This window comes from Molothrus ater, chromosome 3 (assembly GCF_012460135.2).
Source record: "Molothrus ater isolate BHLD 08-10-18 breed brown headed cowbird chromosome 3, BPBGC_Mater_1.1, whole genome shotgun sequence".
Taxonomy (NCBI): domain Eukaryota; kingdom Metazoa; phylum Chordata; class Aves; order Passeriformes; family Icteridae; genus Molothrus; species Molothrus ater.
Genome location: NC_050480.2, coordinates 88,511,764 through 88,537,081, shown reverse-complemented (window position 1 = coordinate 88,537,081; position 25,318 = coordinate 88,511,764). Strand labels below are relative to the sequence as shown.

Genomic DNA, 25,318 nt, shown 5'->3' with positions numbered 1-25,318 from the left:
CCTTAGCAAGTGGTGGGTCCATGCTGGAGCTAGTTGGCTTTGGGTCTGTTGGACATGAAGGAAGCTTCTGGCAGCTTCTCAGAGAAGCCAAGCCACCCCTGCAGCCCCCCTGATTCCAAAACCTGGCCAAGCAAACTCAATAGATATTGCTAAATTGTGGAGAGGTTCATGTCATATTTCATTTGGGTAACTAATGAACTGTTGGTTTATTCCCTTCTAAAATAAACAGCAACCATTATATCAATCAAACATTTTCTTTGATGTTAATGTATTGTAAATGGTTTATTGGTATATTTATTTGATATTTTGTGATCTTTAAAGAAGATTTCTATATTGAAACTCTTAAATTTCAACTCAGGTTGCAGCCATAGAACAGCTGGAAGAAAGTAAAAATACCATAGAAAACCTTTTGGATTGGTTATCAAATGTGGATAAAGAAGCGGAGCATGGCCGGAAATTTAAGCAAGTGATAGAACAGAATGGAACACACTTTGAAGAAGGAGATGTGAAAGTTTTGGAAGGAGAGGAGGATGATGTCAATGGGAATCTGCTGGAAATGCAGCAAGACATTGAAACTCAGGTGGATGGACTTGTGAAAAGCATAGATGATAATCTGAACCAGCAGTATCAGAAAGTCAAGGTATTGTTCCTGGGTTTATTCAGCATTTAGATGTATCACACCTTATTCAACACAAGTGAACTCAATCTCATCCTGTCTGTCATAGGCTTTGGAGCAAGTACTAGGAAGATAATAATACACAGTGCTAGGGATTTCAGTAGTTAGAATGTATTGCACATTTGTCACTTTTTTGCTACTACTGTAGTTGTTTCCTACAAAATAAGAGAAAGGACACATTCTGCAAGGTAAATGTAAAGAATCTTTGTGGTGAGTCTATTATTTTTTGTAGTGAAAAAATTGGTGCCGGCGAACAAAATGCAGAAAGTAGCAATATAAATTCATTCTCTTTATGTGAATTTTTCAAAAATCTTTGTGATACCTAGATGATTCATCCCCTTTTAATCCCTTGTGACTACAGATTGCAAATTGCTGCAAATAATAGTTTACTGAAATTATAGTTTTCATTTCCTACAACTTTAACACAGCAGTGTTTCAAGGCTTCAGAAGAGTCAGTTACATAAAATTACAGTGCAGCATTTTAAAAATATATTTTCCTGGTAAATTGGAAGCGTTTAAAATAATAAGACTTTAGTTTCGTTTGCTGACTTACAGCTGAGAAACCAAGAACCTTTAGGTGTGAGTTGATTGCCACCTTAAAGAAAATTATTATGCTTGTAGCTGATAGTATTTTGGATTTTCTTTTTAATTAAAAAAAACCCAAAAGCAACCTGAGAAAATAGGGTTATTATTGGGTTTTGTATACATGATATTTTTACTTCTATTTTTTTGACAGTTAATTTCTGTGCCTAGTGCCTACAAAGTAATTGGCCACTGTAGTCATGGAAGAAAAGCATCCTGTTTATTTTACATAGCTATTTTTCATGGGAGACGTTAAAGAGTGAAGAATTTTTTGAAAGAATCTATTTGAAATATGCTTTTCATTTGGAATATAATACTAGTTCCTGGACTTAAATATTTCTATAGTATTGAAAAATTTGAAAGCACAGATTGTGTCTTGATTTTTTATGTCAGCTGGACCTGTTTTATAACTAACTATATTTGATAAGAATCATGGCTCTTGATTTTGAAAAAATGCAATTTCAAAACCCAAGTAATAATTTTTGTTCCCTGAGTGTAACAAGAAAGTATCTGTACTATGTTTGATGCTTTTACTCCTTTAGGTCTGCTTGTCTGTAATGGTAGCTACAATATAAGTATTGGGACATGGAGAGTTTTGATTTGGAAAGTGCCCTACCTTTGAATGTTTTATTTGTTAAACCCCATTTTGAGACAAAGAATTAGGAAAATTTTGATTTCACTAAGTACACTACCATAAATGCTAAGTAATCAGCAAATTAATTTTGTTAGGAAAAACGTTAAAGAGATTGACAAAGACTAGTTTTGCTCTACAAAGTTGTGTTTTGGAATTTCAGGGGAAAATATTTGTGTGATATATGCATCTAGGTATTGTTGAGTTGCAACAATACTTGAACATTTCCATATGGTCATGGCCATATGGAAAAAAATTACCATTGAGTATTTTGTAAATTTTTTTTAACTGCACAGAAATATGGTGACTAAGAGTCACACTTTCACTGAAATTACTGACAAAATGTAGGGTTTATAATAAACAATATTAACATTAGAAAAGCCTTTTATCATTTTGATGGTCTTTGTTTTACATGTCCTTTACTAAGGAACCATGTGAGAGGGTGCTGGTTGTAATTTATTATTTTATTTGTAGGCTCAACATGAGAAAATTATTTCACAGCAGCAGGCTATCATAGTAGCAACTCAGTCTGCTCAAGCACTGCTTGAGAAGCAAGGGCATTACCTTACCCCTGAAGAAAAGGACAAGATGCAAAGGAACATGAAAGAGCTGAAGGCTCAGTATGAGACTGCTTTGGCTGAATCAGAACGAAAAATGAAATTGACCCATTCTCTGAGGGAAGAATTGGAGAAATTTGATGCAGACTATAGTGAATTTGAAACGTGGCTGCAGCAGGCAGAACAAGAACTTGACAATTTGGAGGCAGGGGCTTCTGACTTCAGTGGTATTATGGTCAAACTGAAGAGGCAGAAGAGTTTCTCAGAAGATGTTATATCTCACAAAGGTGATTTACGCTATATCACAATTTCTGGACAAAGAGTTTTGGATGCTGCGAGGTCATGTAGCAAAAGAGATGGTGTGAAGGTTGACAAAGATGGCATTGATACTTCAGCTACGTATGCTGAAGTGCAGAACAAACTGGATAGAGCTTCAGATCGCTTCAAATCTCTCTATACTAAGGTAAGCTCTATTTATACTGAATAGGAATGACTGCTGTAATTGATTTAGTTTGTGTAGGCAGGAGGTAGTTGATGAAACAAACACTGTGAGAAGTTCTAAATTCTTTGTTTCTTGGAGTTAGATAACAGAACAAGATGCTTTTCCAGATCTACTTTAGTTAAGTGTCAGACAATTACAGGTCTTAATGAATGATACTTTCTACTTTGTGTTATAAGGAAGAAATGAGACCAGAGTTCTCCATTCTTCTTTCCAGGCTTAAACAGCCTCTGAGACTGTGGCAGCTCAGAATGCCTTGAGTAATGTTTTGGGATGGAAAGAAATTGTAATACTTTCACAAATGGATAATATTACTTTATGTTACTTGCAATATTTCCCACAGCTGCTTATTTACTTGGCTCCCTACTAATAAAATGAGTGTAAAAAGAGAGAGACTATACTAAATATAGCATGTAAAGTTTCAGTTATAATTTGTATCCTGAAATAATTTGTCCTGATGCGACCTTCGTTGTCAGCACTAGCATGAAAGAACTTAATGATTTAAGGACAGTAATTATTTTCCACTGCTCTGCCAAGTAAACATTTTATCCTTAACAATATCAGATTAGTGTCTAACTAATGAGTGATTAGCAGTACAAAATCCCCCATGTACCTTAGAGAGGGAAGATAATCTAGCTCTCTGTGCCAGGTTCACATATGGAATCTGCCTGATAGAACTAGAAAACCACCACCAATTAGTCTCACATGCCAATTTCCAGCTGTTTTAAAAAAGCCAAGTGTTGTTCAATATTGATAATATCCCAGAACTGTAAACTTTTGAGATAATTATTAATTGAACCATTGAAGAGAGAGTTGCTGTCAGTAGCCTTTGACTCGTGCTATTTCATATTTTTCTAAGATCATGGGTTCAAACTCTTTAGAGCTTCTATGTCCACTGGGTACAGTGTTGATCTACAACAGTGGCCATGTTTATCTGGAAATTTTTATCTCTTTAAGGTTTTCATGCTCACAAATGTAAATTCTATAAAGGCATGCATTTGATTACATGGTTAAAAAAGTAGTGTAAAACTTGTTTTCTTGTTTTGTCAAGACAGCTGCTCATTTACAGAAGCTCATTTTCCCTTTCCTGCTTAAATGGTATGAATAGAGCAGCTAAATTGACAAATCTATTGACATATTAGATTTCTCCAGTTGGTTTATTGAATTGCTTTGAGTATGAATGTAAAGATTTCATAGCAAAATTTTCAGAGAGCTAATTTCTATGCACATAAAAATCCCTGCAGCTTTATTTGTCAATTTTCCAAATTCTATCTTTTCCATATATACATTTAGCAGGGTTATAAGAGACATGCTTTTAATATTTGACAATAAATATGCAGAACAAAGTAGACCTTTTGTGTCTTTAAGGACAGAATTCTAAAAAGTGAGATTGTCCACAATTAGTGAGATTTTCCAAGCTGTAAATGAATTGGTAGTAATCTTTTTTGCCTTTTGTAAACGTTTCTTGCTTTTAATAAATTCTTAGATTGCTTTAATTTTATATAAATGTATTTGCACATGTGTGAGACATGATTTTATAGGCTTGTATGTTGAAGGAATCCTGAAGCCAGTTCTTGGTTAACTGGTTATATAAATAAGCATGTTCTATGTCTGCCCACCAGATGGAGACCAAGTATCATTTGTGAATATTAAAATACAGTCTCTGGAAGGTTCAGAATATAAATATTTAATGTAACTGTTCATAAATATTATGACTTCATGCAATCAGATTTTGCTTGTGAAACCATCTCCAGAAAGTCTGAAAGAGTTTCACTGACTTTTTTATGTGACAATTTGCTGTAAATTTTGGGGCATGCTAACATATAGGATTAATAGCATCTTGTTCAGATGACATTTTTAAGTGAATAAAACAAAGCCTATGCCCAATACCAGGCCATATCACTTTGGATTCACTATGCAGGTAAGGTAGTTATGAAAAAAGTACTCCACTGTCTGTATTTTAATGAGCATACATATCTCTCCTGATTTAAAAAAAATTTCTAGCTTCTGGTGGCTTTCTACATTTCTATTTTCCACTTGCTTTCTACATTTTTTCTACCAGATTTCTGATAAAGAATCTTTATATTGCTGAATCAAACATTATTCCTGAAGTTTTTCCTATTCTATTACAGCAAATAAGATTCCAGTTGTGCACCTGCATCACTGGTTTAATCCTAAATCATCCTTTAGGAACACAAACTAGAAAGACCTGCATAGCCTGTCCAGCTGTCATGTCTTAGTTTAAAAATCAGTTAGTGAAATGATGGCAGGAAAAAATAATGCAGTACAACAGGAATGAATGTATAACTTTGAGATTGGTATGAAATGCAGCATGCAGTTAATGCCTGCATATTTGCTTGTTCCTTTTTTACTCTTTTAGTGTAGCATCCTTGGAAATAACCTTAAAGACCTGGTGGATAAATACCAGCATTATGAAGATGCCTCATCTGGACTTTTGTCAGGTCTCCAGGCCTCTGAAATAGCTGTGAATAAACAACTATCAGAGCCAATTGCAGTGGATCCCAAAAATCTCCAAAGACAACTTGAAGAAACCAAGGTGAAAAGCTTTGAAATGCAGCAGCACTTTTGTCCTAAAAGGAACTGTTTTTTTTCTGGAAAACAGGATGATCTAATATAATCCAAGTGGCTGCAGGCCAAATTCTTGTCTTGCATGGGGGCATACAGCTTCTATGGTTCTGAAATTTGCCTGTCCAGAGCAATATCTGAAAAGCAATGGGTGAAAAAAAATGGGGTACCAAGATGCCATTAGCAGTGGTGAAAGCAAGATGTGTTTTCTATCTCTTAGCAAATGATAGGGTGAAATCTGGAAAGTTTTTGAACTAAGAAAGGATTTAGTGATTATGGTTTGCTGTCAGAATAAGGCTTGGATAGGGTTCCAGATAGAGAAGTCCATTTGATTGTTGTCTGTAACTCTTGACTTTTTTTCTGTTCACATTTGTGTGTTACTTCATTATGAAACGGCTCATACCAAGTGAACAGTGTGATGTGAGTAGTCTGTCTGCCTGTTTCAGTTTCACCCAGTGCTATATACCCTGCAGAGAGTGAATTTAACATAATTTGTGTTGCACAGAAAAAGTGTTTTTTATTTTTTTGCCCCTGAGGATGGAACTGGTGACTTCATGTAAATCCTAGTATAGGCAAGACAAGTTAGTGATAGAGCTTGTGAAAGTAAAACTCTGGATATCAGTATAAAGTGTAGGTCTGGAGAAGGCTTTAGGAAGCCAAGTATATGGTAAGTAATATAAAGTTCCATACAGTCTTCATCTTTGAACTGACTATTATATTTTCATAAACACATACTATAAAAAAATGCAAGATTATTTGTTTTTTAGTGAGCAAAACTAATCATCAGGCACTTCCTCACTGTTTAGTCTGTGCTTGGTTAAGTATCAGTGCAGGTCAGACACATTTACTATTGAAAAATCATAGACACATTTATTATTGAAAAATCATAGTCAATGGCTATTGGAAAATGCATGCTTTAACCATTTCCCTCATATCAGCCTGAGCAGTAGTTCCCTTTATCTATGGTGTCTTTCAAATTGGCCATTGGAAATGCCCAGAACTTTGGTGCATGACAAGAAAAGGAGACAAATCACAGCTGTGTTTAAGACAACAAAATTAAAAGTGTAATTTGTGAACTCCTAACAATTGAATGTTTAGGTACATTTGTGCTTCCAAGCCCTGAAAGAGTAGCAATAAAACCAATTACAATTTGAAGCTTCATTTAAACTTTTTGTTCCTTATGCCAAAATGAATTATATTCTCTATAATGCAAATTTTCATGGATGTAATACAAAAGGAGTGAGTGCTAGGGTTCTTTTTATGAAATGTCTACATGGATTACTTGCCACACAAAAGAGCACTCAATGGCTGTGAGTCGAGAAGAAGGGAGAGGGTACAAAATGTCAAAAGATTCAAAGGAAGAGAAAAATGCAGGAGGCTGAAGAAAGCAAGCCAATTAATGAAAGCAAAACAAAGAGTATTTTGAGGAAGTCAGGTGTTGCAAGTTAAAGCTGTCCCTTGTAGCCAACACATGCAGCTGATAATCCAGCTAGACACAGGCCTTGGCAGCATGGTGAGGTCTAATCTTTTTATGAGGATTAACTGTTCTGCAGAATATTCTTCACTGCCTCTGGCATCAGCTTGCTTGCCTTCTGTTAGCATACAAGGTTTTCTGGTACATCTTTTTCTTTCTTTCTCTCTTTCTTTTTTTTATTTTTTATTTTTTTCCTTCTGCACAAGCTAGCCTAAGCCTCTTCAGATCTCTTGGAGACTCATTGTGTCAAATGGATCAGCAAGATGATGCACTGTGCTCTGGCACACTCTTATGCTTTGGGTACCAGTGCTGAATGCACTGACAAGACTTCTTTGTGCTGGCAGGACACATAGGATTACCTTTTCATTCATATATTCATTGAGTATGAATGAATATCAACAACTAAATGAGATGTCCCTTCATTTTAGACTTCTATAAGTTTCAAGTGAATCAAAACAAACACTAGCACAGAGGTCTGAAATAATTTAAAGATTATTTACCCTTAAGTACTCTTACACACTAGAGAGAAAGAACCACTAGAAATTGATTCAGCCTTACTGTTTATTATGTTGACTCTGGAGAAAATAATGGCTGGGCTAGTCTCTGAACTTGTGTTCCTTGATGAGATGGACAAACCCAGGCAAAATTCAGCCACACTGCTTCAGGGGGCCCTGGCTGTGAAGGCAATCATCTTGTTTCAAGCTATTCCTGTTTGTGCTACAATATCAGCCTGATCCTGTGTCAATACCACTGCAGCTGAATGTGTAACTGCTGCTGTTGATTGTGTGCTTTTCCCTCTGAATTGTTCTTAGATGCTGAGTTGAAAAATGTGTTTATAATAGTCTATACAAAGGGCCTTTAGAAACAATTAATCAAAAGACACATTTGAAGTTACATACAAGAAATAAGTTGGGTCAGACAAGTATTCTAAAACATAAGGTAAAAAAGATGGTGCATGACCTAAAACAAGGGCCAGAAGGTTAACAGCAGCCATAACCACTGGTCAGGATTTTTCTTAAGAGAGGTCACGAATTGACTTAGTTTATTCCAAGCACTGAGCTTAGGTTCTGTGATGTATCTCAAGTCTTGCTTATGTGAATATGTACATTTAAAAGTATATGTAAAAATGTAAACTGTACTGAAAAGCATAACTGACAATAGTGGAATTTTACAGGTTCTTCAGGGACAAGTGTCTAACCACCAAATTGCTGTAGAAAAACTGAAAAAAGCTGCTGAAGTGTTATTGGACACAAGGGGAGAGTTGACACCAGACAAAGATGAGATTCAGAAAACACTGGGTAAAATATTTGCTTTTCTTAAAGCCTCCTTTTTATCACTTGTATCTGCATGCATGTTCTGGAAGAGAAAATTTACAGAGCTTCCATATTCTTATGTCACTGTTCAAGTCCATGTTTTGTTGAGTCATAAGTCATTACAACACAGTAATTTTATTGTTGGTCTCTCTCATTGATGGATCCATATGCTTTTCACTGTCATTTCATTTTTTTCTTTTTACAGAAATAGGGATTGCTGAGCAGAGGTAGTGATTTGCTGAGGATCATAAATTCTCCAGAGAAAAATGACTCCAAGGAGCCTGTTTACAAGCAGTTATTTGAAGTTTGCTTAGCTTAGGAATTACTTCCTTCTAATTTTAAGAAACTGTCTATGAAGGGGTTGACTTTGGTGAGCTGCCAGATGCCCACCCACCTTCTCTCTCACTCCCCTTGCTCAAGTGGATGGGGTAAAAATTAAGATAGAAAAGCCCACAGGTTGATATAAAGATGGAGAGATCACTCACTTTTTACTGCCATGGGCAAAATAGACTTGACTTGGTGAAAATTAACTTTCATTTATTGCCAAATAAAACAGTTTTGGGAAATGCAAAACAGACAAATTGCATCAACACTATCCTCCACCCCACTCTTTTTTCCAGGTTCACCATCACTCCTTCCTTCCCAACTGGTCCCCCTCCCTCCCTGCCAAACAGTGCAGTGTGGATGTGAAATTGGGTGCTGGTGGTCAGTTTGTAATTTCTCTGCTGCTGCTTCCTCCTCACACATTTCCCCTGCTCTGGTGAGGGACCTCTCCACAGGCTGAAATCTTTGAGGCTAATATTGTTCCCCTGTGGATGTAGGCTGCATTTCCTTCAGTAAATATCCACCTCCTCTAGCCTGGGTCCTCTATGTGCTGCAGTGTGGTTATCTGCTCCTGTCCTCCACAGGCTTCAGGGCAATCTCTGCTCCAGCACCTGGAGCATCCCTCTTTCTTCTCTGACCTTCATGTCTGCTGGGCTGTTTTCATACTTCCTTTCCCCTCATTTCTCAGTCGCATGTAGTGTTTTCCATTTTCTTAAATGCATTTTTCCAGTGGCACCACCAGTTTGGCTGAGGAGCTCAGCTGTGCCCTGTGATGGGTCAGCTGGAGTTGGCTGGAACCATCTGTGTCTTCCATGGGGCAGCCCTTGACCTCCTCTCACATGAGCCAAAACACTAACAAACCCTGTCACTAACAAACCCCTACCACCACCAAAACTTTACCACCTACGCCTAATACTCTTTACCTATCAATTGTGAGAAGTAGCACAGCATGACATTCACTGTCACTGTCTGAAGTTTGAAGATGCTCTGTGTGTATCACCCAGCTATCTCTCCATAGAATCCCGTAAGTAACTTGCAGAACAACAAAATAGAACAACGGTGGCTTGACTCTTTGGAGTTGGTGATAAAACTCTATAGGAGGTACATGGAGCTTGTAGCTTTCAGAAAGTTATTTTGAAAGTGTTGGATGTGTAACGAAGAACCATCTGAAAGAACCTCTCAGATCTCACGGTAACATAAGAGACATGATTGTAGAAGACCTGTCTTAATACTCTGTTATTTTATTTCTTGGGAACAGTCAACAGCTGTCTTAAGCTAGAGCTACATGGAAACCAGTTTCTAACACTAGGTGCTACAGCTGTATGCTACTCCCTCATTTCCCTTGTCCAGTGTGTGTCTTGGCTCTGTTTGAAGTTGTTGGTCTTTGCTTCCCTGTTTTTACTGACTAAAGCTGACTTTTTTTTTCTTCATTCTAACATGACAATTTTTGACTCAACTGGTGAGTGCTGGTGAAGTAAGCTAAAGGCTTAGTTTGGCTAGAAGAATAAATTGAAATCTATCTTCTCTTTATCAGATGATATCGTGGAAAGATATGACAATTTGTCCAAATCTGTGAATGAAAGGAATGAGAAGCTTCAAGTAACTCTGACACGATCCCTAAGTGTGCAGGATGGTTTGGATGAAATGCTTGATTGGATGGAAGGAGTTGAAAAGAGCCTTAAAGAACAAGATCAAGTACCTTTGAATTCTGCTGCTATTCAGGACATTATTAGTAAAAGCATTGTAAGTAGCATTCTTTGAAAAAAGAAACAGTTGTTTGATAGTTCAGATTTAAAGAAAGAATTAAAATCTTAGGTTGGCACCTTTTATGGATTAAAAATACTTACTAAAGAGGAGTGTTGTATGAAGTGAAACGCTCATAAGGATTTTTGTAGCTGGAATAGTTACACCAATGGTCTAGGTGTAGTGGTTTGTTGCTTTATACAGTAGATGAATTTCACTTGTTAAAATTTAGTTGCAAGTAATACAAAGTAGTTCTTGTATGTTTCAGATGCTAGAACAAGACATTGCAGGCCGCCAAAGCAGTATAAACACTATGAATGAAAAAGTGAAGAAGTTCATGGAAACAGCAGATCCATCCACTGCATCCACACTCCAAGCTAAAATGAGTGAGCTCGCAGGACGGTTTTCTGAAGCAAGTAACAAGCATAGAGAGAAGCTTATGAAAATGGAGGAATTAAAGACTAAAGTGGAGTTATTTGAAGGTCTTTCAACAAAACTTCAGTCATTTTTAGATGAGAAAAACCGGGCTCTAAGTGAGACAGAGGCACCAAGAAAGGATGTCAGTGAAGTGTCCCAATACATGCAGGTACTGTAGCATTCAATTTGTATGTGTTGTGGGTTCTTAGTCTAACTCATCTAAGTGATTGAATAAGAAACAAGGCATGTTTTTTTTCCCAGCATTGGTTGGTTAGCTAAAATCAAGAGTTAAATTTTGAACGAGTGATGGTAAAGTCTAATATGAAGAATGTAATCCTATTTTGCAGGAAGCTAGTGTAGAATTGGCACAACACAAGAAGGATCTGGAAGTTTTGAAGCAGCTCCTTGAAGAACTTTCATTCCATGCTCTTCCTGGAGATAAAGCACTGGTATCAGAAAAAGTAAATTCTTTGTCAAAGAAATTCAAAGAGGTAGAGGAGACAATAAAAGAAAAGTAAGTTGGATAATCAAAGTGTTTCCATTTTGGCTCGTAACACAGTATGAATGTTGGGATTACTGCTATCCTTTTGTATGCAATCTGAAGATATTGCAGTTGACCAGAGTAAATAAGGGATTTTTTTCTTGGAAAGAAAAGATTCTATTTGAAAATGCGTCTGTAGTTAGTCTGTCTGGCCCAAGAGCTCTAAAAATGTCATAAAGATATGTAGTTTTTCAAATTTTGTGACATTCACAGCATTGTTGGCAATTTTAAGAAAACCCTACTTCTTCCCTTCTGTGATAGAGCATAAATTGCTGCTTGTATATATTGCTTTAGAGTACTAGTTGGCATCAGGCTGCAAAGGGAAACTGGAGAAATTGTAAGAGATTTCATAGAAGTTACCTTTGCAGTAAGACTAGGTTCTGCACATTCTGCTTATATCCATAAAATTAGCTTTTTGACACTTTGAATTTAGGAATAGTAGTATCAGATTAATAATATGTGTTGATCAATTCTTGGAAGAAAAACTGTCATTTCTTTGTCTTTAATTGTCTAGAGAAGAGGATGTATCATCTTGTCAAAAACAAATGGATGATTTTGAGCTCCTTGTAGAATCATTAAAGAAATGGATAAAAGAGACGACAGAACGAATTCCAGCAGCACAGCCCTCTCTGAATACAGAGGAGTTAAAGAAACCTTTGGAAGATACATTGGTAAGCCTTGCAGAAGTGAAATCTAGCTGAGGGAAATAAGACACCTATTACTTATATTGAAATACAGGTTTAAGGTGTAAGCAGTCACGGTAATTGGGACTAGGGGTCTGCATTTACATTCCCGTTTACTTTTGTAAGTGTGCAATAGATTCCCAAGCAGCAAAGTTGTTCCTTTCTGTACCCTAATGCTCTTAAGTTTGAAGTCAGTTTTGTAATGAACAAATTACTGTCTTTCTTGACCAGAATTTAAAAGATGAATGGACATTAAAGGCACCTGAACTGCAGAAAATGAATAGCAGAGGAACCTTGCTGTGTAGCTTAATCACTGCTGTGACTTCTCCTGCAAAACTGAGAGCAGTTGCCAAATCAGGTATGCTTTTGTATAATCAGGTAAATCTAACATTCCAAGAATTTTTAAAACCTTCAGGACAAAAATTGATATTGTTTCACCCTTGGATTAGCATTCTGAATATTATGGCTTGTGAGAAAACACTTAGCCATGTCTCTTCTGACCACTGTTTGCTATTTCTATTTAAACTGTCTAGCTGCTGTAGAAATTCAGCACACATTCTCATTGTTTTACTCTGCCAAAATAATGTTAAAGTGTGCTGATGTAAAAGTTTAGCATGTCCTAGAGTTGTTATGTAATTCCCAGATAGGGAATAAAATGACAATTTCACAGTTGCTTTCACCTCATCCCAGAAAGCTTCAGAGAATGAGAAATTGCCTTTTTCTGATCACTGTTGGATGCTTCACATATCCATCAAGTCTGCAAGCAGGAGAAATACAAATCTTGCTTGGCAAACTCTGATGTACCTGCACAAAGATGCCTGTTTAATGGCCAAAAGGCTATTTTGTGACACCAAGCAAACACAGAAAGGTTTGCAGAGTTGTGGAGTTTTTGTTAGAAGGGTAATGAGGAGATGGTTTATATAAAAAATGAGCCTAGGTAAATGTACTCATCCTAACATGATATCATAATTACAATTAGTCAGTATTTTATTTGAAACAACAGCACAGAAGGGAAACAATTTTGTATCTCAGCATGATTTTCCTGGGCCAAAATGTGTTTTTTGTCTAGACCAGCTAAATTCTACTGGCAATCATAATTTAAAGATAGCAAATCTATTTCCATTATTTTTTTTACTCTAGTGCTAAATATTAATTTGTTTTACAGAAACCAGTAATTCTGCCAAGTATCATTCCAGACATAGTTCAAGGACATTGGGGCATTTTAATGGCAATAAGCACATTTTCAGTCAATTCTTGAACTGACTAGGTCTGGAAATAAATTCAAGTGTGTTGGCCTTCATTGGTCATCTGTAAATGACTGGAAGGCTGGGGACTGACAGAGGATATCTATTGGGCAAAAGTAGAAAGAACACTTTCTTTCTTATATCTCTTTGTAATAGCTGCCTCTGGTTTTGTTTGGTTTTTCTTTTTTTTTTTTTAATTTTTTTTAACTTTAAATAAAAATCTTTCAAAGAACATTTTGGAATCTTTTATGATCTATTTGGGCTCATTTCTCTGCCTCTTTTCTAGTCATGTGCATCCAGATAGAAAAAATAGTTAAATAGCTATCACATAAGAGCAGCTATAATCCTCCAGACCAGAACATTTGCCCTCCTTGACAAGAGCTGCACTGTGTATCACTTTATTGCAGTTATAAATACCAGAGTCCAGCTAAAAGAGTGTGAAGATCTACAGGACTCTGGCTGGAGTCTGTGACTTTTCTTATCTGGTTTGTTTTCTCTTGCCATCCTGCAGCTGCCACTAATGTGGTCCTCACTGTCCAGCTGGTACTGTGCACAGCCTTTTCCAAGGCAACCATTAATGTTCCTCTGCTAATTGCTCTTCTGGGAATACATGTGTGCAGGAGAGCGGGAAATGATTCTCCCTGCAGCTCTCTGCAGTGTGATCTCTTGGCCCTGCTCTTTGCTCTGACTCCATTTTACAAAGCCCATTAGCTCTGGTTTCAGAGGCTCTGATATTATGGTTAATCAGCAGGGCTGCCTCAGAGTAAGGATTTCAGGTATAAGAGGGCCACATTGCAATTCCTGTCATGGAGCACATGCTTCACTCTTGCTTATGACAAGATAGGAAGGGATTAATCCAGGTGCTTTTGAGAGCTTTCTGTGCAGAGTTACAATGCACATAAACCAGAATCTTTTTAAGTTAGAAAAGACCCTTAAGATCGTGAGGTCCAAACAGTAACTCAGCACATCACTAAACCATGTCCCCAAGCAGCATATATACATGGTTTTTAAATACCTCCAAGAATGGTATCTCAGCCATTTCCCTGGTGGGTAAAGGTGCCCTAAGTAAGCAGTGCCTTTGGTTGTGGTGTCTGCAATAAGCACTCTGAGCCTCTCTGCTGTTTAATGTTTAGTGCTGTCCTCAGTCACAGCATTTGCCAGCTCATCCTCTCCCAGACTACACCTGTCCCAGCTGGGTAAAACTGTGTTCTCAGAGGGGAACGGGGTCCTTTGGGGGAGAGGAAGGAAGTGCTGTCAGCAATCTGGATGTGAATAGGCCTCACAGCTAGGGCACAGAGCTTTGGCCCTGCTCAATGGTTTAGTACAGAACTGAGAGCAGTAGGACTGCTGATACACCATACATATGTGCACCCCTGTAAGGGCATGCATGTACACCCCACCCTCTGTGCACTGCTCTGCCAGGTGATAACCCCTTATGGTCCTGGCTGGCTGGAGCTTTGTTCTCCAGGTCGTAATGACAGCTATGGGTCATGCTGTTTGGAAGAGGAAATGAAGTGCTGGGGTTATGGTGGGGAAAGGCTCAGATAAGCAAGAGGCTTCATCTCTTTTGATCCACAGGTGGCACAATTTTAAATGGTGAAGGAGGAGCTCCAGGAACTCAGGATTTCTTGAAAAATAAAGGTCAGTAAAAATTTCAGCATGTGATAAAGAATTGTTGCTTGCCAATTACTGTTAAATGTGGAAGTATTTTTTTAAATGCTGTACATAAATCTGCTTGTAGATTTATGTACAGCATTTAAAAAATACCTCCACATTTAACATTATTACACTGAAATTTCACATCACCATCACATAAGACAATTACATTGACTAGGGCATGATATTATAAGTAATTACAACAATACCTATCTTACTATTGTCTTTGAAGACCAACCAATCTGGCCTTGTTTTCTGAATCAAGATATACTTTTATATATACACAGGGATGGATATTTTAATATAAGACATGACTTTTGAGAAATACCTTTCAATGAGGATTGAAACTTTGACATCCATCAGTATTCACAATGTGTATACACACAAAGACACTCATTTTATATACATTTCTATCACTGTGACTGACTCTTTTATAGAAACAAAGGAATTTTTATATAAGGACTTTATAGTAGCTGAACTGTAGCCCAGTATATTCAACTTTTGGTCATGGAATTGTTATTTAAAATACTAAAAAAGCAATGGGTAGAAAGATTGAAACATGTCTGTGCACTTGTATGTATTGAAATAATGATTTTTGTGAAATAAGAAGTTTTTGCAAATAGGAACTTATATTAGCTCATTCAGATGTAGTGTTGCCACATTTAGAGTGGATTGGGAATAACTAACATATTCAGTGACTTCTGACTTAGGGGACTGTTAGCTACTGTTCAGTACTGATTCACTACCTTCAGTATTGTTTCAAGGGCTTGTAACTTCTAACACAGTCTTTGTGCACCTCTTTTTACAGAACTGACAACTGTTCAACAAGCCATGTCTAATGTAAATCACAGCTATGAAGATTTGGGAGTTTTGTTGAATGAAAAGATTTCAGAACTAGAAAGCATGCTTTCAAAAATGCAAAATATTCAGGAAGAATCAGCCTCAATGATGCACTGGTTGCAAAAAATGGACAAAACTGCATCAGACTGGGAAGCTGCTCCAACAGATAGTGAAGCAGTTAAAGCCCAAGTTGAACAACATAAGGTACTTTGTGCCTTCAAACAAATACTTTCTCTTGTAGTTATTAGGCAGATGCTATGAAATAACTGATATCTCAGTCTAGCTTAATGTTTCAGAGAGTATTTAAATGATCCTACTAAGCATATTAGTCAGGCTTAGAGCAAATCTGGCAAACTGTGTCAGTGGAGTAAAGGAACACTGTGTCAGAGAGAATGAGTTTTGCAGGTCAGAAAATAATAATTTTGGTGGACAGTTTGAAAAGGTGAGGCTATGCTGATTGTGCAATAAACTTTTTTAATCTCAGTGGTTTAGAGGTTTATAATAGATTACTTTTAATATCTGAAGGGCTGTACGTGTCCAAAAGCTGTTTCTGCAGCTGCTGGCTCACTGATGCTCCACCGACCTCCCGGTCTCTGCAGCTGCAGTGGCTTATGTCTCCTCCAAGGTTTCTCTTCAGCAACCCTGTCATGCTTGTTAAGTTATATAGCTGCACAACAGCTTCCTTCCCCCTTTATAATTGATATGAGAAAACCACTGATTCAGCAGTGAGCTTCTGTCCTCTTTCAGCATTGGAGACATATGCTTCCCTAGCAATGAAGGACAATATTTACACATGTAAGGTTCATCTAGAAAGGGAAATGTAGTGGATAGGAAAAATTCTTTTCTTGCTTGTGATTGTATATATACAAAGACAGAATTAGATTTAACTGAGTTTCTTTTATATTTGGCGAGTCACCCTTAAAAATTAACCTGACCAGCTACCAACTTCCTCAGAGTTGGATAACATTCAATCATAAAGCTCAGACTAAGTGTGAAAGAAAACTAGCTCTTTTCTCTTAACAGAGAATGTGCAAAGCCATTATGATCATCTAACCTGCAGTGTAGTAATAGAAAAGTATTCACAAATAGTTGGAAAACTGAGTGAGTGCCCAGGGAAGAGTCATCTGATGCACTGGACCTTTCACTGGAAGTTCTACATCAAGTACAGTTTGTTCAGTGTTTACTTTTGTGGGTTTTGGATAATTAATAAGAAACATTCACTTCTGTCTGCAAGAACAGCATTAATTAGGATTTACTGGAGTGTCTCAAGTTAGAGATCTCAGGTTCTCTTCTGTTAGGTTTACACTTAAAACTCTGATTCTCTTTAAACTATGGGTTTAGGAGTTCTACATTAAATTGTCTGTGATAGCAGGACTTCTACTGAGGTAAATGAGGCCACACCACGCCCCTCTCTGTCAGAGCTAGCTGGGTTATTTCTGCTGTGAACTAGATTGTATCAGTCAGTTTGCCTTCTGTACACAAATAGATTCCAAGTATATGTGAATATGATGGGACCTAGTGAATCTTATTTATCTGAATTCTTCTAGTTCTGTCACTTCTTCAAATTAAGCAATAATTATTAATATAATTTATATCTGTCGGGTTCTCTCTTCCAAAAAAATTGACTAGCAACATATGTCATTATAATGTGTTTTGAGATTCATAGCAGAAAAGTAGTATATGCAGGCTAGATATTTATTTTTTTATTTTCAAGCTTTGCATCTCAGTATTATGGACTGCAAACTTTACCATTCTTCTTTAGTTTCTTATTTATTTATTTTATCACCTAAATTTTCAGCTTTTTGAAACTGAATTAAAGCAAAGTGCAAATAAAGTGCAGGAACTGAAGGACAAAGTTACAGAGCTGTTGGAGAAGAACCCTAACTCTCCTGAGGCACCTAAGTGGAGACAAACATTGGATAAAATAGGTATTTCAATAAGCTGTATTTTAGCTCAGACTGATTTGGAAGTTGTTTTATTATGAGGTTTTTTAATTTATTACAAATAACAAGTATTTTTAATACCTTGTTTCCTCTTACCTCTTAAATTCTGTGGAAATAACTCCATTTGCATGCATGTAGATCTGAAGTAATTCCAGTGATGTCCATGGGCTTTGAATTTGTATTAGTGCACAGGCTATAGCTTGACTCCCTGTTTGAGAGGCTTTACCTTTTTCAAACGTTGTGCAGCTAAAACTTGACTGGCCAGTAACAAACAACATATATATTTTGTTCTTTTTACAAAATATAAGGTGATTCTAATTTCATGTAGAAAATGGTTTGAGTTCTTGGTAGTGCTCTTCTGCATGTATTTTCCCCATGAACTAGTGGTTTTTGGCGTTTTGTGGGTTTGGTGGTTTTTTGCTGTTTTCTAAAACAGTGTAAATGTTGCTAAAAAAAGAAGTGTTGCTAAAAACCTGTATAAATGTTGCTTTTAAGAAGCCAGTGAAAATAAAGAAAATCACCATGCTTAGTCAATAGATTTTCAGATATTACAGCACTTAATTGTCATGAGCTTTTAAAAATTGGTTTTATGTTAGTCATATTTTAAATCAATTATAGGTCAATAGCATGGTATGTCAATCTTGTTTCATAGTGATAGGCATTTACATTGCTGCACCAACAGTAATTTTGAAGCTGAGAATTTTCCAGTCTTTCCTGCTTGTTTCAGAGTGGAATTCTGAAAAGTTTAAGGGGCAGGTAAGGTCTCCAACAGACCCTTAGTAGTGTTGAAAGGGGATTCATACAGAATGAGCAGAGGACTGTGAAGCAGCAGATGGAACTGTAAAAAACAGGGATGAAAATCAGGGACAGGGAGACTTGGCAAAATACCAGAGCTGACTGAGCAAGCAGTGACAGTATCAGAGAGGAGAATGGGGAAGTTACAAGAGTAAGACTCAAAGGCTTCTCTGGAAGCCACTTGCCATACTGGAAAAGACCACGGATTGGCAAGGTGTGAACCTAAGCTCACACAGTGATTTTGAAATACCTTTATGCAGAAGTAGTCTCATTGTCCAGCATTAGGTACCTGGTTTAGATGTTTTAGATGAATGGTTTTAGATGAATGATACAGACATTAGAGTTAGGCTTTTTCAGAGGGCTGTTCAGAGCTGAAGCCTAATTTTCTGCTTCTGATCATCCTTGAAAACTTATGAGGCTTTATTATTGACTAAGCAGGGATATTTGTCTATCTAAATCAGGAACCTGAGTTATAACTGAGTAGAATTCTTTGCCTTCTATATCATTTGAGACCAAAGCCTAAATTTGGGGGTATTTCATTTAGTAATATTCTAGTGTAATTTTATTACATGTGAATATTCATTGCTCTAAAAATTCCACACGTGGCTGACTGTCTTCCAAGTGTATGTGGGTCTGATTTATAAGATGTTATTTGCAGAGTCACTGCAATAAGGCATCTGGAGTTAATCAGCATGAAGCCTTATGAGAGAGCTCTGTTTATGTTTCATATATAGTCTGCTGTCTCACAATCCATCTGCTAGAACATGCATGCAATGTGTTAACATTACCTTTGTTAGATTCCAAATGGAAAGAGCTCAATCAAGTTACATCTGAGAGACAACAAAAACTGGAGGAGTCTTCAAATTACCTGATCCAGTTCCAGACAGCAGAAGCTCAGCTAAAGCACTGGCTTGTAGAAAAGGAGCTAATGGTCAGTGTGCTGGGACCATTATCAATTGATCCTAATATGCTGAATACACAAAAGCAACAGGTTCAGGTGAGTAGTGCCAACACACACTATTGATTTAAGTTTCTTCTGCCTTTTTGCTATTAGCAAAGTACTGTTTTGCATCTAGAGCAGAACATGGTTAGTATAAGCCATTAGATTTTTTTATCTTTAGGTATCAGCTTACATCATACTTTACTACAGTAATTACAAGAAAAATTATCATAAGAGTGAAAAGAGATCAGAAAAGGTAAAAAAAATGTTGAGGAGACATTGATCAATGTCAGTATTGTTTAAAATGAAGTATTTGAAACATGAACTATGATCTAATACTATGTGAAATACTATGACTCAATATTGGTTTATAAGTGCTTCAAAAGTCTAGACAGATGGCACAAGACTATCATGTATCACTTCACAGTCCTTAAAAGTTCAACCTAATTGACTTAGAAAGGGTTTGGAATGTTCTGTAAAGTAAAACCATTAGATTTGTCCCTTCTTTTGCAAGCACTGTGACTTACTGTCAAAAAAATCCAAAACAACTGAGAACCAGTGATATAAACTTAAAAGGTCTTACACTACGCATTCAGTCATTTTGTGAATTAGCCAAATAGTCTCTGTTCTATAATAAAACATTGCAATATTATGTCAGAATACACCTTCTTTGAAGTTCTTTCTTAAGACAAATATCAAAACTGTCTAGGAAAGAAGATGCTACTTGAAACTAAACAGCCCTTACTTTGCTTGGTGTGGTTTCTTAATTACTGTACTATTAATAGAATTCATTGTTTACTTGTATCTCCTGGTTGAATTTCTATTAGATGTTGTGTAAATTCACCTCATTTTTTTCTGTTTCTTTGATGTAGATACTTGGAAACAACACAGTTTATGTAGAAGGCACATTTATTTCACTGGCTTTTAAACTTGAATACACTCAATAATAGAGTTAGCTACAACAAATTCTACATGATTTTTTGTCAGAACTACTTTTTTCACATGAAGTAAATCCTTTTTAAAATTCTCTTTTTTTTTTCCCCTAGATTCTGCTCAAAGAGTTTGACACCAGGAAGCCACAATATGAGCAGTTAACTATGGCTGGGCAGGGGATTCTGGAGAGACCTGGTGAACATCCACCCTCACATGAAATTGTAAAAGAGCAACTGGCAGCTGTGGCACAGAAGTGGGACAGTCTAACCAGCCAGCTGAAGAAGAGATGTGACCGAATTGACCAAGCCATTGTGAAAAGCACAGAGTATCAAAGTTTACTCAGAAGTCTCTCTGATAAGCTAAGTGCCTTGGATAATAAACTCAGCAGCAGCCTGGCTGTGAGTACACAGCCTGATGCTGTGAAACAACAGCTGAAAATTGCTAAAGAAATGAAGGAGGAAATAGAACAGGAAATGAAGAATATAAATGTAGCACAAGCTCTTTGTGAAGAGCTGTCAACACTGGTTGGGGAAGAGTATTTGAAAGCAGAACTTACAAGACAGTTAGATGGCATCTTAAAATCATTTAAGGACATCGAGCAAAAATCAGGTTAGTATTTATTTAAAGAAAAACAATAACTAAGGCATAAAGTAAGGTAAAAGCTTCTAATAGAGGTGAGCTGAGCCTGGTGGCAGCTCTCTATCCAGTCCAACCCCCAAGCAGTTCTACATTAGAATTTAGAAGAATCCCCATGCCTTGAAAAGGTAAAAACAATACTGGAGATCTCTAGTGAATGGTCTAGGAGATAACTTGGAGTAAAATAACAAGGCTGCTTTTGTCATGTCTTCCTTCAGGTGCATCTTCACTGAATTAGAATGCCAAGAGAGGATGCTGTTCATTGAGCTACCAGCTTCATAGGGGCAGAGTATAAAGCAAAGTAATAATTTTTAGGCAAACACCAGTTAATGGCTTAGGGAAACACAGTGGTAATTGTATAAAACTGCCAGTGACAGAAAGGGGCTGGTAGTCTGCAGCCTTTCCTTACCTTGTGAACAATAGAACTGAGCAAGTAATACATTGCAAGTGATATCATACTTTGTTCTCCCTGGCAGCCTCAGTTTTGGATTTTTAATTTCCTCTGGTTATGAGAAACTTCAAAGAATCTCTCTAGGAGGATGTATTGCCTGTAGGCCATGAGTTAGACACTACTGGGTTATACCACTTCATATTCCCTGTGCTTACACTGCCTAGTACCATGGATCACAATTGTGTGTTTTTTACCACCAAAATCTGCTCAAATGTAGACACAGACTGGATAAGCTCACCTCATTTGATTCATGTCCTATTGCCTTCTGTATTACAGGAATGAGACTGCCCCTTGTAAGAAACTTGGTTGTCTGCCAGTGAAACTCCACATACTAAGGACTGGCTTTCTTAAAGTTAATGATCATGCATAATACAATCAATAGTAGTTTTTTTTTTTTTTTCACTGAATACTAGCAGGTTCTGCTAATGAACCTCTGTGCTGCCTTCTCCTTTGTAGATAACCATGTTCAGCAGCTTCAGTCAGCATATACCACTTCTCATCAGTTCCAGCAGATGTCCAAAGACTTTGAGGCCTGGCTAAGCAAAAAGAAAGAAGAGCTGAACCAGGCTCGTCCTGTTTCAGCCAAACTTGAGGCCTTGCAATCACTCATTGAAGAACAGAAAGATTTTAAGAAGACAATGACTGATCAGATTAGTTCCTATGAAAGAATTGTTGCAGAAGGAGAAAGTATCTTACAGAAGACTCAAGGAGATGACAAAGCAGAGTTACAATCCCAAATTGCCACACTCAAGAATAACTGGGATGAAATGAAAAAAAAGGTTAAAGAAAGGGAAGATAAATTAGCAGATTGTCTGGAGAAAGCCCTCAAATATAAGCAGCATGTAGAAAATCTGCAGCCATGGATAGAGAAGTGCCAAAGCAACCTGTGTGAATTGAAAGTTGGCATAAACCCTGTTGAAATAGAGGATTCTATTGTTCAGGTGAGGGCATGGCAGAAGGACTTGGATAAACACCATGGGATGGTGGAACTAATAAATAATTCTGCTGAAAATTTGCTCAATGCAAGTCAAACAGATAAAGAAATTATTCAAGAAGAAACTAAGGTGCTGAATCAGAATGTGAAAGTGGTTACAGAACAGTTACATAAGAAGAGAGAGTGCTTGGAAAATATGGCACAAAGACTGAAAGAGTTTCAGGACTCATCCAGGGAAACTCAAAGACAGCTTAAAAGTGCCAAAGAGCATCTGGAAGCTCATGACTCACTTGGACCTCAGTCATTCAGTAACAAACACCTGACAATGATGCAGGCCCAGCAGAAAGCCTTGCAAGCTTTAAAGCCTCACGTTGATTTAGCAAAAAAGCTTGCCCAAGACCTGGTGGTAGAAGCTTCTGATTCAGCAGGTGTTTCTGACCTCTTACTCCAAGCTGAATCTTTGGAGCAAGAATACACTGCAGTGAAGCAGCAAGTTGAGGATAGGTGCTCATTCCTAGAGACCAAACTGCAGGGAATTGGCCACTTCCAAAACAGCATCCGAGAGATGTTCTCTCAGTTTGCAGAGTTTGATGATGAACTTGATAGCATGGCTCCAGTGGGGAGGGATCTCAAGGTACTGCAGTCACAGAGAGAGGACATAAAATGTTTCATGAAAAAGTTGGAGGATCTTATAATGAATAATGAAAATGCTAATAAAAACTGTAAAATTATGCTGGCCACAGAAGCTGAAGCTTCTCCTGATCTTGTTGGTATAAAGAGAGACTTGGAAGCTCTAAATAAACAGTGCAACAAGCTAAAAGACAGAGCAAAAGCCAGGGAAGATCAAGTGGAGGCTACTATTTGCCGTGTTGAGGAGTTTTACACTAAGCTAAAAGAATTTTCCACTCTGCTTGGGAGAGCTGAAGAACATGAAGAGTCACAAGGTCCTGTTGGAATGGAAACAGAAGCTATTAATCAGCAGCTGAATACATTCAAGGTAGGAAGATTGCTTTCTTACTATTATAAAGTGTTTTACCACAATACCATTTTATTAAACATTATAGTGAAAGAGCCTGGTTAAGTGCAGACCTCAGAAGAGTCTTGTTTCACAGCAGTCTGTTCTGCCTGTATGCATTTTATCTGTTTTAAATGGGGATCTTATGCTCCAGAGAAGCTTTCCTTTGCTACAGCTTGGCAGACATTGGGATTTTACATCTCAGCTCCCAGTTCCTGCCCCCAATTCCCTCTTCATCTCCCTTCACTATCTTGTTATCTTCTGTAATCCATCTGCCTTTCTGTTTTTGAGAAACTGCATATTGTCTCTATTTGATGTCCATGTATTACCCAACTTTCAACTTCACAGTGGTGTGAATTTTAGACTCCAGTGTTCACATATCAGCCCACATTCACTTTGCTCATCTGAGTAGTTCAGGTTTTTTTCATGTGGATATAGCTTTCAGGATATTTAGGTTTAAGATATTACCTTTTGCCATTTTCTGTTCTGATACACTGGCCAGTTTTGCCTCACTGAATTCCACCCTTACCTAGAAACATCCTAATAAAAAAAAAAAAACCAGGCAAAATAACCCCTGTATGATTTTGGGATTTTTCTCTAGCATCCTTATCCAAAATGCACTCCAGAGCTTCTGTGTGTAGCTTTTTTAATATGCCAGCTAGCAATCCATGTCCAGCTCAAATAAATGCATTGCAGTGATAGTGAGTGTTAATTGAGCTTTGCTGCTGAAATAAGTACAGATATTTGCTTGGATTAGGTTACAAGAACTGAATTTCCAGTGCTCATCAGAATGATTTATAGATGTAAGCAGTGTTTGAAAAAAATCATAAATCTCCTAGTGGCTATATAGTAGCACTGAATATTCTGAACAGCTTTGGTTTCATTCCAATATAATATTGATTCAAATGTTTGTATGTCTTGTACATTAGTTGACACTTGATGATAAAGCCAGACCTTCATTGCAGGATTTGATAAGCCATGCTCTTTGATGATCTTGGAAAAGAATCATTACATGGCTGGCCAACAGAGGGTGCATTTTGCTTGTTTAAGCTATATTGGAAAGGAAAATTAAACCAGAAAACTTTCATCTGGGAATTTCAAATGGAAGTTACTGTGAGTTTTGGTGATCTTTGAGAATGCATAAATAGAGACAAAAATCTTGAACAAATAGTTACATTATGAGGAGATTCCATTAGACTGGGAGGATTAAAATTGTATGCCAGTCTATCCTAACAGTCTATCTCAACTTAAAAGAGAAACAAATGGCTTTTCTTTGTATATGGTTAGTAAAACACTTTGGGTATTGGAAAATAGCAACAGCTCCTGCTGTGAAGGCTCTTGCTTACATTGACTGTACAGGACTTCAGTTGTAGCCAGTTTGGGATCTCTGATTTCACCACATTTCTTACATTTTCAAACATTAGGAGCAGCTTCAGGTCTTTGTTAATACGTATTTTACACAATGAATTGTATATGTACAAATATGTGTTTTATTGTAAAGAAAAATGTTTCTGGAGTGTTACAAGCTGATGAGCAGATGGTAGGAAAATCCAGTTCCCTGTGTGTTGTCCCAGTGTTTTAGTTCATCAGGGCATTGGACCCAACACAGCAATTGAGCAGTTTGGAAGTGAGAGACCTGTGCAGACCAGTGGGGTGACAGCATCTCTGATAATACAAGGGCTTGTGTGGTAAGGAGACAAAAAAAAATCCCTGGCGAGACATAAAGGAGAACAGTGATAGCAGCATGTTTATATCCAGAAGTCTACTCTGGGATTGTATTTATATGAGATATTTATAAGCTTAGAAATGTGTTTTGCTTGAAGCAACTATTCTAGGCCATGCTTTTGCTTATGATTAAAAACACAATGCCATTAAACAGGAGGTGAAGAATGATGAAAAAGTGAA

The 25,318-nt window shown here is 37.2% G+C and overlaps 1 protein-coding gene across 8 annotated transcripts in view; it reads left to right on the top strand.

Annotated features, from left to right (window-relative positions):
- Positions 1–25,318, top strand: part of DST (dystonin) — a 294,261-nt gene that overhangs the window by 196,052 nt on the left and 72,891 nt on the right. For all 8 annotated transcript variants that reach the window (XM_036379370.2, XM_036379365.2, XM_036379364.2 and 5 more), the window contains 15 exons: positions 359–640; positions 2,364–2,909; positions 5,326–5,502; positions 8,180–8,303; positions 10,177–10,385; positions 10,654–10,971; positions 11,150–11,316; positions 11,858–12,014; positions 12,258–12,384; positions 14,849–14,911; positions 15,735–15,970; positions 17,565–17,694; positions 19,302–19,501; positions 20,491–20,986; positions 21,921–23,395. In XM_036379370.2, coding sequence (XP_036235263.1) covers positions 359–640; positions 2,364–2,909; positions 5,326–5,502; positions 8,180–8,303; positions 10,177–10,385; positions 10,654–10,971; positions 11,150–11,316; positions 11,858–12,014; positions 12,258–12,384; positions 14,849–14,911; positions 15,735–15,970; positions 17,565–17,694; positions 19,302–19,501; positions 20,491–20,986; positions 21,921–23,395 — 4,707 coding nt within the window. The remainder of the gene's footprint in view (positions 1–358; positions 641–2,363; positions 2,910–5,325; positions 5,503–8,179; positions 8,304–10,176; positions 10,386–10,653; positions 10,972–11,149; positions 11,317–11,857; positions 12,015–12,257; positions 12,385–14,848; positions 14,912–15,734; positions 15,971–17,564; positions 17,695–19,301; positions 19,502–20,490; positions 20,987–21,920; positions 23,396–25,318) is intronic.